Source organism: Python bivittatus, unplaced genomic scaffold (assembly GCF_059951505.1).
Source record: "Python bivittatus isolate LINGU-HERP-01145 unplaced genomic scaffold, Pbiv_v1 ctg000220_np1212, whole genome shotgun sequence".
In the NCBI taxonomy this organism is placed as follows: Eukaryota; Metazoa; Chordata; class Lepidosauria; order Squamata; family Pythonidae; genus Python; species Python bivittatus.
The window spans coordinates 14,045,499-14,058,802 of NW_028277048.1; the positions used below are offsets into that span (position 1 = coordinate 14,045,499).

The following is a 13,304-nucleotide window of genomic DNA, read 5'->3' on the forward strand; positions in this document are numbered from 1 at the left end:
CTTCAGTTCAGTTTAGGTGCATGTTAGAGATGTGGCTCCAATCAGGGTTATAATTAAACTGGAAGGTAAGCCACTTTGGCCCATAATCCACCCTGTTATTGCCACTGTCTCTATTTGGAAGGGATTGGGTAGGGGTCAGTAAAGTTATTGAAAGAAATAATACGGTCTGGTGTGTCCTGAATTGCCCCTTGAAGAAGGAGAATCTCAGCCACTGTTTCCCAGCTTGTTGCCTCATTGAGTGGACTACAATGTCCAGAATTCTCACTTGGACTTTCTCAGGGATTACCCACCAAGAGCTGTCTACCTTTTTGTTTATTCCTCAGACTCGTTATTCCTTGTGGGAAAATTGAAAAGAGAAAGAGAGTGAAGAACATTGATCAGGGTGTGCTGAGATCATACAATGGGGCCTGGATACCAGATTGCCAGGGAATGGGGAATGCAGATGATCAGGGCAAGTCCCAAGCAAGGTGTTGTAGGAGGCACCCTGTCCTAATCCAATTTCTTCCATCGAGGCTCAGCTTTCCAGGAAAACATGTCTATTCCAGTTCAAAATTACATTCTTAGTTCAGAGTGAACTTAGCAGGTTGATCCGTTTTTGTTCATAGCTGATTCTGATTTTGCAAAGCTCGGGAAAAGGTTATGCGTTAATTGGAGTACTGAAGCTGGCATTACTCTTCTACTTTTAAGCACAGGTTTGTCATCCTGCGGATTAGAAACCTCTTCCGTCTATTTAAATGAAAACTGTGATTCTCTAAACAAAAGCATACTGTATTATACATTTGGTGGTGAGGAATAGCTCTCTAAAGGACAAGGATCCTGGTCACAGACCAAATGGTTTTTCTTAGTTTCTATTGTGTTTTGTGGCCAACCAAATTGTGCAACTATAAAAATATCACTCTCAAAGATGCACATTTATTTGTATTCACTTATTTCAGTTATTGTCACCCTTTCTCTAATAATGATCTCAGTTGGTGAGGGCCAGTAGAATTGAAGCCAGAAGAGAGCTATTGAGAAACAAGGAGGTATGAAATGTTTAGCCTCTCATCTTTTACTTTAAAGAGGAAGGGATTTAAAGGGGTGTAGATGGGTTGTCTGAAAACACTGTTTTACTCTCCAAGAGAGGTGTGTACCCAAAAGACAGCTTCTACTATTTTCTCCACATTGCTTAGCATCTGCAGTCTACAGCTACCAGTTCAGTTTTGCCCAATGGTTGGGCTGGCCATAATTGGCACCACTCAATTGGTGGTCCCTGGTACTCCACATTGGCATACATAGAAGACTTGCCTTGTCAGTACCAGATGGGTCTGTCGGTAACAAGCTGGTAAGAAAAAGCAGATAGAGAAGAGCTCTGTTTTGCTTTAGTATGTTTTTGGATTAGCCTCCCCTTTTAATTCCTGTCTCTTTTTTTTCCCTTTCAGTGTCAGTATCCTCGTTGGGGCGCCCAAGGCTAAAACAAACCAGCCACAAGTTAAGCAAGGGGGTGCTGTTTTCTATTGTCCCTGGCATCTTGGCAACAACAGCTGCACACCCATTGAATTTGATAGCAGCAAAGGTAAGCTGGGTAGATCTCAAGTGGAAGGCTAGCTATCTGCCTGTTCTTCCCCCTAAGTTTGTAGCTGGGTGTCCTAGACCCTGAGGTAACCCACATTCGACCTAGACCCATTTTCTTCCTTTTACTGGTTTAGATCTTTTTAACAGTATGGTTTTCCTACATCGACAGAATTTGCTGAAGTATGAATTCAGGCTTCCTGAACCAATGTAGCCAACAGTGAAGGATGCCAGGAGTTGCAGTTGAGCAACCTCCTGTCCTACCTTCAGAGCACTTTTGTGTGTGTTTCTAGGAGACACACAGCTGGCCATAGAGGTTTGATGGGAAAACCAAAGCAATGCTGGGAGATCTGTCATCTTTAGCCAGCCTTTGCTGCTACCATCTGGAATCTGGAACAAAGTCCCATGAAGATCTGCCAGCCACATCGATTTAAAATATAATCAGATACCGATGTTGACTGCCAAGCCTATTAAGTTGATGCGGCCCTCAACTCTCATTGTCATTTGTAAGATGCAAGCCCTGTTTCTCTGCCGCTAACGATCTGAGTGGTGTGTGTCTTCAATTTGATATTGCGAGCACTAATGGTACTATGCTGGCGTTGGAGTCCCTTCCTAGGCATTTCTGGCTGGGAGAAAGTATGCAAGGAGTTTGGTCTGTGGCAAGACCTCAGTGAAATTTTTGGTGTTCAGCTGTAACTGATTGCCACTTCAGAGACTAATGCCAGTTTTGCTAAATAAGTACTAAATGAAAATCCACAAACGTGTCACTCTCAGTCAGCCCTTCCCAACCCGATGGCCCGCCTGGAGTATTGGAATACAACTCCCAGCATCCCCAGCTATCAGGGCGAGTAGGAATGACTGCAGTTCCAGCACAATACATTGGGAGGGCAACGAGCCGGCGGTGGCGGCTCTCGATTCTTTTTCTCCCTCTGCGGTTGATGGAGCTATCAGTTGCAAACAGGAAGTTCAGAGTGCTACAACTCTTCTTGCCTATCTGTGGTTGCTTAGCAGCAAAGGACCGCCCGTTTCCTCCCTAGGTAGCTTAGTGTGACAAACAACATTAGCTGCTGATTGGCCGGGCTGAGCTCAGGAGGGAATGGAGAATTGCTGAATGTTGGGATCCTGATTTTTGCCATCTGCCTGGGGCCGCCGATTTTACAGCCCTAAGCAGGGAAAAAATGGGGCAGAACTGTCAAGGATCACATTCATATTTTTACAGAGGGCTCTCCCTTACTGTTCAAAAGTGAGTAGTAACAAGGGAGAACTTCTAGTAAAAGCTGCTTCTCCCATCATAATGACGGGAGGCAGTGGTACCTGCTGATATTCTCTTGTTTGTGCTGGTACTAAAAACATAAGAGGGTATTACCCCACTATTTGGCCAGGATGCTGTCTTTCCTCAAAGATTTCCTTGTGGTGGAGGAAATGATTTTAGGCATCTGAAATTTGAGTATTTCTGTCATAAGGGACTGTCTTAAATCTGGTTTATAGACTGAAATCTATAAACTTATAGATGTATAGACAGGTTTATAGACTGAAATCTATACGTTTATACAGGTAGTGCTTGTTTAGCGACCACAACTGGGACTGGGAACTCAGTCATTAAGCAAAGTGGTCACTAAGTGGAACCGCGATTGTGCTTATGCTCTTACTTCAGCTTTTCTTTGCTTTACAGACCTGGGAAGGTCGTTAATGTGAGAACTGATCACAGGTTACTTTTTCATCACCATAGTAACTGTGAATGGTTGCTAAACAAGGCAGTCGCTACAGACTACCTGTAGATGTATAGACTGGTTTATAGATGGAAATCTATACATTTATAGATTTACAGACTGAAATCTATACATTTATAGGCATACAGACTGGTTTATAGACATATCTACAAACGTATAGGTGTATAGCTTATATACTTAAATTTATAAATTTATAGAGTTACAGTCTGAAATCTGTAAATAAATAGATTTATATCCTGCCTTTCCTTCAGGAGCTCAAGCTGGCATACATTAGCATTTCTTCCTTCCATTTTCCTCACAGCAACAACTCTGTGAGGTAGATTGGGCTGAGAGAATGACTGCTCCAAAGTCCCCCAGGAAGCATCTATGTCTCAGGGTAGACTTGAACCTGGGTCTTGCTAGTGCCAGCCCAGCACCTTGACTTCTCCATCATATTGGCTCTCTAATGCAGTGTTTCTCAACCTCAGCAACTTTAAGATGTGTGGACTTCAATGCCCAGAATTCCCCAGCCAGCCATGCTGGCTGGGGAATTTTGGGCATTGAAGTCCACACATCTTAAAGTTGCTGAGATTGAGAAAGGCTTCTCTAATGTATGTAAGGGCAGTTTTAGGATCCGGGATAGGACAAGCATGCAATCTCTGGAAAGCCAGATTGGTAAAGGTGTCATATTGAGCCTGGAAAGGCTGGTATTCATGAAAATTCTTCTAGTCCCCCAACAGGAGAAGCTGCTTTGTTTGTACCGAAATCCCATTTTGCTCTTTGTTGCCAATGCTGACTGGCAGAGACTTCAGGATGTTATAGCTGTGTCTGGAGAAGCCAAAGAGTGAAATGGGAGTCAAAATAGTTGCCCTGCAGAGAGCCACAGTCCCTTCCCATAGTTGGGATAATGAGGCTCTTCTTTCAGGCCCACTTTAAAGGGCTGTTGTAAGGATAGAATGGGAAAGGGGAGAATCACATGCACCACTCTGAGCTCAGGATAAGCATAGAAAATACGGAAGTTATAGGGCCATGTGGTGCTTTGGATTTGAAGGCAAAATATTTGGCACATATATGGGCCAGCTTGGTGACTCCTTAAAATAACAGCATCTTCACCAAATCCCACTGCAGCTGTGGAAAGCAGCCGCGTGATCCCTAGAGAAGATGCAGCTGCTTTAAGGGGTTGCCGACAGATGCTACACAAGCGCCTCGGCGCACTCCAAACAATCATTTTCTTTTTGAATCCAAAATGCTGCATAGCGCTAGGGGGAAAAAAGTGCTGAGATAATGCTCGGTCAGTGGCCTGTTTTTAATTTGCACATGCTGAGACTTGCGTATTGTAGGCCCTGACGTATTCTGTGTAGCAGCAGAATTCTAGATTCCCCAAGCACGCCCTCTCTCACGCATACATGCACGCACACACGCATATGCACACACACATGTGCACACTTGAAAAACCTGGACCTTTGGTGGCCTGAACTGGCACTGGGTTTCCCTGCCTTGGCACTGTAGCCTTAACTTGGACAGTCCCTGATGGAGATGGGCCAGAAATGCAGAGATCAGATTTCAGCCAGAGAGGAGAACAGATCCCTGCGTTGGGAGGCAGTGTAATCTGATCTGGGGGAACCGGGTAGCTGGTAATATCTAGGCACCTCTATGTTGGAAGCGGCCCTCCGCTTGTATTATATCAACTACTGTTCGCAATCTTGGAAGCCGGCCTTTTATTTATGTAGACTGATGTAATTTTGTGGCAGAATCGCTCAAAGCAAGGGGGAAAAAACCCAGAAGGAAATGAACAGCTAGAATCTGGAATGCGTAAATATCAGTCCAAAAAGGCTGGTGCAAAAAACAAAATTTAAGAAATTTCCAGTCACAACGCCGGCCCTCTGGAAGAGCATTCCCCTGACATTTGGAGGACTCTAACCCTGTTCGCCTTTCGGAAAGCCTTAAAAACCCGGCTCTTCCCCCAAACCCTGTGGGCAGGACGCGAGGTGAGCCTGACCTGAGCAGTTTGAATAAGAAACCTTTTTCGCAGGCTCCGGTGCACTTTATATTGTACATTTGTTTGTTGGTTTCTTTGTTGGTTTTAACATATTGTTAGCCACCCAGAGTTGTGAACACGAGATGGTGGCCATATAAATTGCTGAAATAACTCCAATCCAGAGAGTGAACAGGTATTTTAAACCTCCTCTGTCAGCTGAGCCTACCACAACTGACTAACAGTAAAAAACCTTATCTGATCATATACCAAATCAGCTGCATGTGTTAGAGTAAACAGGATACCCGGAAAACTTCTTAGGTGAGGAGAAAAGGTCTAATCAGTGTTTTATTTAATATCCACTGGGGGGGGGGGGGTTGGTGTCCCCACAGAGCAAAAGTGTGATGTCAGTTGACCAATTATACAAAAATTCCCAACAGTCCAATAATGTCATGGAATCATGGTCTAACTTAAGTGCTCTTAGCATAGGGGTTTTTGATGACGGTTTTCATGATGACGGTTTTTGTAATTTTCCCCTCCTTTCTTCTGAAAAGTTTAGTAGGACACCTGCTAATTTCCTATCCTGTCATCTCTTTTTAGTCCTGTGAACTGGCTAGACTGAGAGAGATGCTGAAAGGGATTGTACATAAATAACAAATAAGTTGCACCAGACGGGCCCAGGATGCATCCTGAGAAAGCAAGGATTTGAATCCTTTTCCAGCACTCTTTTCAATCACACCTTGCTCTCTTCCTTTGGTGGATTCTTTGTGTCTTCATAGAAGAAAGCAGAGATTTTTGACTTTCAGGGAATTTATTTCCCTGTTGAACTTGCACAAGTTGGACATGTGTGGGCTGTAGAACTCCAACTGACTGCTAGATATCAGTAGGGGGTTCGTTTTCTGTATCTCTTTGCTATCATCTAATGGCCACTCCGTTTTTTGCAGGCTAGAAATGGCAACCCTACATGAGCCTGACTGCCAAGTAACACACACACACACGTCACAAGCATCTGCAATATATGTACTACGACATGGGTGGGCAAGTTTTGTGCAGTGGTGGGCCACACAACTTTCACTTCATTGTTGCTTTTTTGATCTCCAAGGGTGAAGAGGACATGTCCAGTAGTTCCACAATCCTTCAGTGGTGGGCAAGGATAGTTTGATCCTTTTGGGGCATGGTTTAAGTGGTGAAATGATTGCCTTACATAGAAACCTAAGGGAGTTATTTTGTCCCTTAAAACTATAAAAAAGTAGCTTGGGGAGGGGGTTTAAAGACAAACTCCCTGCAAATTGAAATTCTCTCCCAAGCTTTCAGAAAGGGCCACAGATCTTAACCCTGCTTGCTGGGGGATGCTCTAGAGAATATAAATAGGTTTGCTAGGGAGACCACATGTGCTTGCAAGACACAGATTAACCATCTCTGTAGTAAGGCAACGCCTTAAATCCCATAGGGCATTGGCCTTGTTGGCTAATTGTTGCCTCTCATCATTGAATCCTGGCCAGGCTTGGGTGTAGACATACGAAGGTCCAGAGCAAAGTAGCTTCAGTCAGTTTCATTCGGTGCTGGTGGGACTCTTCCTTTTTACCCATCCATAACCCCAAGCAGCTGGATTCTAGAGCTTTGATTTCAGTTGACCACAATGCTCCCAATTTAATATCACTCGGGAACATTGTGGAAAATTAAAATGGCAACTGCTGGTTTTTTAAAAAGGAGGGCACTGGGCAGGTGTCGGGGGGACCCTACTGGGGTCCTGGCAGCTGCCCAGAGATGTGGGATGTGAATACTAGATTAGATCATAGCCCACCCTCCCCTCTCCTGCATGATGTAGGGAAAGAACAGATCTTTTGATGCAGGACTTTTGGAAAGCTCCAAGGGGCCTTGGGGTATCGTGGATCACAATTTGGAGAATTACAGCAATCATAGGTGTAAGACAGATCAGGAGGATTGTGGTGGTGGACTTCAGGGTGGGGGTCAAGGGGGTCATCTGCCTTTTTGATTCGCAAGAACTTCCTCTGCCATTCTTTGCCCTATTTTGATTCCTCCCCTCCTCGCCAAAGGGAAACAATGGGAAATTTGGGTGGGGGGAATGGAAAACAATATTGTATTATGACATATTTTTCTCTCTGAATAAACAGTGAAAGAATTTCTGGAGTCTTGTTCAGAGCAGCGTTGTGGGATTTTTGAAATCATAAACAATGAAAGGGTTTTGCTTGGTTTTTTTTAACTTTTCAGGCACCGGTGTCAACTGAATAAAGCAGATGGGTGGAAGTGGAGAGATTTGTATAGAATCAAACAGAATTTTTGGCAGTGGAGGAAGAGAAATGGAAAGGCCTTTCCAGACCAAAAATAACTGGTAACCCTTTGGATTGCTTGCACCTGGTCTGCAGCAATTCGCTGAGTTCACCCCCTAATGGGATTTTGGGGAGAGGAAGAGGACAACATGGAGTCTTATTCCAAGACCCCAGGATGCATTGCTCTGTTCTTCTGGATTGTTGCCGTGGTGCTGAGCAGTGGGAATGTTAGCGAACTTCTCTAGTTCAGAGGCAGTGGGATGCCTTTTCAGGTCTGGATTGAAACCAACAGAAACAGTTACCAGGAAAATCAAGGTCCTTGCTTAAAATCTCTAGGCCAGGTTTTTTGGAATTTCTGACAGCTGAGGTACCTCTTCCCCCCCCCCCCCCAATTCTCAATTAAAATGTGATGAGTGTCTTCAGGAAAAGTGTACTTTTAGAAAGTGCTTAATAAGAGAGCTTCTGCTTGAGTTGCTGATCAGGACAAGTTTAGTCTTTGGAAGAAGCACTGAATCATGCCGGGAGACAACAGAAAACCTCCTCCAGGTGTTTCTGCACCGTCCAGGATAGAACAGTTTAGTACAGTGTTGTCCAAACTTGGCCACTTTAAGATGAGTGGACTTCAACTCCCAGAATTCCCCATGGCTGGCTGGGGAATTCTGGGAGTTGAAGTCCACTCATCTTAAAGTGGCCAAGTTTGGACAACACTGGTTTAGTATATCCTGATGTGGCAGAATTTCTCAAAAGCTGAGGAAGCAAAGCCAAAACAGTAACTCATGCAGAAACCTAGGAGCATAGGAGACCATACATAGGAGACAGATTCTAGGGTGGAGGCTGGTTGCTTTGATTCAGATTACTTTATTGGTTCCTTTTCAAGCCAGCAATTTTTGGGGGACGGAAGGTGCTAGACTGCAATGTTTACAGAATCTCAGGACTGAGATTTCAGGTGTTAAACAAAAGCCCCAGCAGAAACTACAGCTGAAATGTTTATCCACCCTGACTCTGTTGTGTGAACTCAGCTCATTCGGTGTATTCTTTAAACCTTGGCTAAGGAAAGCTTAGTGCAGTATTTAAACCCTAGCAATTTTTTCTTGTCTTGAGACTAAAACCTGGCTTTTCACCAAAGACAAAAATTGTGTCCCAAATACTGAAATGTTTAAAAATGCATATTTAGGCCACGTTTGTCCTTTGTGTTACAGGATCCCGTTTGGAAGAATTCAATGGGACGCAGGAGCAAATGGAATTTAAATCCTTTCAATGGTTTGGCGCCACAGTGCGATCGCACGCCAACTCCATCTTGGTAAGTGTTGGGTGCCATAATGGATAATTGAGCAGGAGGTGCTGTGCAAATGTCTGGAGTTCAGTCCCAGACACTTTGCTTGCTCCCTTCAGCGATGGGGATCCTTTGGATTGGAGATGTGGGAGTGGGAGCACAAGGATCTCTGATCCCAATAAAGATGCTGCAAGCTGGTTGAAGTTGTCATAACCCTGTTGTTGGCTGTTGCACAACCAGCTGAATTCTGAGAATGATGAAATTGGACTCCAGAAATAATGTATTTCTTCCTATGTCTTGAGAAACAAAAACCACAGTGCCGCTGTATTGATTCTGGAGAAACTTGCCCTTCTGACCTACTGTGTGGAAATAGTAGGTCTTTCATCCTCATGGACTCATGGCAAGTTTATAGCTTTGCAGTGACATATACCCTTATCTAGGAGTAAGGCTCTTTGACCAAAGCTGGACTTAACTTCTTAGTAAACAAGCTTAAGACACTGCTAACTCCACTGTCTCTCCCTCCCTTCTGAGCACCTTCCTTTTAATTCATGTGCATGTTTGAAGACCAGGCGTCTCACTGTTGGAAATTCTTGTTTAGGCTACCGTTGCAACTCTACGTCTGTGGTCACATCATATTAAGAAATTTTGTGACAGACAATTTTAAGGATGACTGCAGAGCACCCTTCTCCAGTCTGGTGTTCTTTCCTATTGTGCCAGCAGTGCAACTCCCATAACCCCAGCCAGTACTGCTGTTCTGGCTGCATGATGGGAGCTGTTGTTGAACTTATCTGGATGGGGAAATCAACGCAGATTATTCTTATGCTGGTCTTGCAAACAACTTTTTAAAAGGCATGGTCAATAAAGGAAAATGGAAACTCTGGATAAGCCAACTCCTAGGTTAGTCTTTCTGTTGGTAAACATACTACTTATTTCCCAGTTGCTAAGATTGTTCCGTGTTCTTCTTCAAACTTTGTTTTAGGGTTGCCAAACTTTTAGGTAACTCCCTTGGAAACAAGGAATTCAGGATTGGACATATTCTGAATTGGTTTTCATTTTTTAAAAAATATGTAAGTAGCCAAGGGCAGGCTTTCGGAGCAAAATCCCGCTCCTAACAACAGAGCAGACTAAATTATGCCAATCAAGCATACATTTGCAAATCCCTTTGATCTGGCAGATTTGTAAAATTCATCTTATCTGGATGCAGAGTTTTGGTTACCTTAGGTGGGAATCTTACTGTGGGGGCTGTCTAGTATGTGCTGCTCTCTTTTAACCACATGTACTGGTGAGAGGAGCCTGTACAGACTGAGTTACCTCTGACAGTTTAGACTGCAAAGATAGGAAAAATACATGGTACAACACCCAGCCCTGCCATTAGCGTGCCTCTTGCCTTGTGATTTTAGGGCAGAAACAGATTACCCCTTGCTGCTTGCTCTTTCTTTTAAAATGCCCCATGTGATTTCTCTAAGCACTTCCGGAACTGGATCATGGTCTGCAAGCTTAGGGAGCAATAGGGATGTGCCACGCTGAACAGCATGGCAAGATTTGTCCTGCTTTGTTGCCTGAACTAGTTTCCTATCAGCTGCTCCTGCTAAGTGAGGGTCAGTTCTTTGTTTCTGGGCTCTAAATAAGGAGAGCCCTAAGACAGGAGCCAGTGTGGTGTCATGGTTAAAGGTGTTGGAGTAGGAAGATCCAGGTTTATGCCCACCCCACTCTTGGCCACAGAAGCTCCTTTTTGGGGACTTTAGGATAGTCGCCCTTTCTCGCCCTACCTAACTCAAAGGGTTGTTGTTTGGGGGAAAAATGGAAGAAGGAGTGCTCTGTATGCCACCTTGAGCTCCTGAAGGAAAGGGGAGAGAATAACAAGCAAGCAAAAAATAAAATCAGGCAGTTGAGGATGCCCCCAGTGTGTCTGTTTTCTTCCCTCTCACTACAGGCTGCAAGAGTGTGTGCAACCTGTGTCTGAAAGTTGCATAGAAGCGCCTGAAACTGCAGCTGTGTTTGCAGCCTGCCCTCAAAGCCAAGTGTGACTCTCTGCTCCCCCCAAATTGCACTGACTTCCAGACTGGAATGCCCCCAAAGGCCCAGAATTCTCAGCAACGGCCATACGGGCTGGGGAATTCTGGGAGTTGAAGTCCACACATCTGGAGATCGCCAACATTAGGAAAAGCTGCTCTATAAGGTCAATTCAATATTCAAGATGACCTAGGCAACTTATGGATTGGCCCTTTCCATTTTTTAATTTGGAAATACTTGTTCTTCCATTCTTAACACTATTCTTGAGTCAACCTTCCTGCCATTTAAGGAATTGGCTCCTTGTCCAGTTGTTTGTGGTAGCAGTGGTCTTCCTCCTCTTTGAAGCAGCTAAGTATTTAAGGATAGCTATCCAGACCTGCTTATTCCATTGCTCACAGGCTGTCTCCTTAATGGCGGGGCTTTTCAACAAAAAGAAGCTGGCCCATGTTTTATGCCAGCTGCTTTCAAATCAACAATGTGTGGAGGGATCTGAGTTGTTGTAAACTCCTGCGTGCATGAAATGGCTTTATCATGCTAATTGTTTATTCCTTCTGCTTGTTTTTTTTTTTAAAAGAAAGAACATTGCAAAATGTATATATTTTATTCATTGTTCTGCTTGTGCTATTCAATGGGAGGGGCAGGTCTATACAGGGCGATGAAATCCAAACCCTGACATTTTGGACTGCGGAGAATCCTGCTTAGATTCCCTCCCCCACCTTTTAACCCCTCTCTACATACAGTATATTTGTCTTCTAAATCTATGGATCCCAGCATTTTCAGCATATGAAACGTTTTCATATTTTCATAGTTAGCAACGTTGCAGATTAATCCTGTTGCCACGAGCAGTGAGCAGAGAAACTGGCTGATCCAAACCCCTGCCAGCCTTGTGCCAAAAGGGAAGAAGAGATAAAGGAGTGGCCTTTGAGGTTTTCATCAACCCAGCACCACTTTCTAGTTTAAAAAAAAAAAAAATTGTTCCATAAGTTTTAATGGGAGAAAGTTGCTCAACATCATTTTTAGGGTTGGTGTGAATATAATGCTGGTCTGAGATCATGCCAATCCGTTGCTTCTTCCAGGAAGCCTCTACATACATTTGGAATGAAGAATGTTTTTCTGGCTACTTCAAGGGGAATTTCAGAAGAGTTTTCCCCTTTCTGGAGGGGGGGGACCCCACTCTGGAAAGGCAGAGGCACAGAAAAGCAAAGGGATATACTATGATACTTAGATTATCCTAGGGCTGATAGGAGTGCCACTTTTTTAAAAAAGTTTTTCATTTGATATATTCTTGATTACCACATGTCTCAAAACAAAACTTAGAAAAGATTTTCTTTATTGACATTTGCATTTAGTTTACCTGACACTGACTGCAGGGTCTCACGGGTCAAGAAAGCTATTGCTAGGAGGGCTGTTGTTTTTTTCCTACTTTAATCATCGCCTTGCTATACTGCAAATTGCTGCTTCAACTCTACAACTTCCTAAATTCAAGAGAAAGAGAGGTGGAGCTGAAATGGCAATTTCAGGAAAAAAAAAAAAAAGACCCTCCAGCTCTTTAGGTATGTGGGTTTGGGGTTTGGGGCCATTGTACAGGGAAGGAATTCCTTTCTCTTCTGGTGTCATTGGGTCTCCCCCATCCTAAATTATATTGGAGACATATTTTACTTTGTAATTTGTTTAAAATGTAAGGATGTAGGTAGAAAGCTAGGTAGATAGATTGTTCTTCCTCAAATTTGTTTTCAGGGTGCTTTACAAAACCAAACTCTCAAAGCTTGAAATACAGATAGCTCCTGTAAGAAAGAAGTAACAGCAAAAAATAGAAATAGTCCCAGGGAGAAGCAAGAATGGGTTTTAGCCAATGGTGAGGCTTTTAAGCAACTTTCATGCTTGTCAGCTTTAGCAGAGGCTGCATTGGGAAGTCTCCAAGCAGTATTTATGTATTTTAAAAACTTATATCCAACACAGGAACTCATGTTGATTAACAAATCAGAAGACACCTTAACAGGGTTTTAAAAGCACTGTCAAACTCATCATGTCTTAAACCTATTGCCTCCAGTGATGAGGCTAGAGAGATAGGTGTGGCCTTATTTTTCTAGATGTGCAGTCAGGACTGAATCAAGGCATTTTGATGCTTCAGCTGAAGGAGAGATTATCAATCACTTTCTTATTCCACAGAAGTAAGCTGACTTTTGTCAGCATCAGCAACAGAACAGGATTTTCCATTGCAACTTAAGACAGAGACATAGCAAGTCTCTCTGTGTGTATGTGTGTATAGGCCACATGGCCTCCAACATCTGGCTGCTACCTCCTAACATCTGCTGCCTGAGTTGGCTGCCTGAGAGGAAGGCTGATCCGGCATGGGAATTGGATAGTGTAAGAACACATTTGCTTGTGAATGAAGGTGCTGGAAAGGAAGTTGGTTGTGGGAGAAGCTGTGGAATAGTGATTCTCTGAAGGTGGAGTTTCCCTCTGGTAGTGCCTGGCCTGATTGATCTAATGAC

At 43.7% G+C, this 13,304-nt stretch overlaps 1 protein-coding gene across 2 annotated transcripts in view; it reads left to right on the forward strand.

Moving 5' to 3' along the window:
- Positions 1-13,304, forward strand: part of ITGA5 (integrin subunit alpha 5) — a 67,614-nt gene that overhangs the window by 19,239 nt on the left and 35,071 nt on the right. For both annotated transcript variants that reach the window (XM_088137932.1, XM_088137933.1), the window contains exons 2-3: positions 1,419-1,552; positions 8,723-8,823. In XM_088137932.1, coding sequence (XP_087994058.1) covers positions 1,419-1,552; positions 8,723-8,823 — 235 coding nt within the window. The remainder of the gene's footprint in view (positions 1-1,418; positions 1,553-8,722; positions 8,824-13,304) is intronic.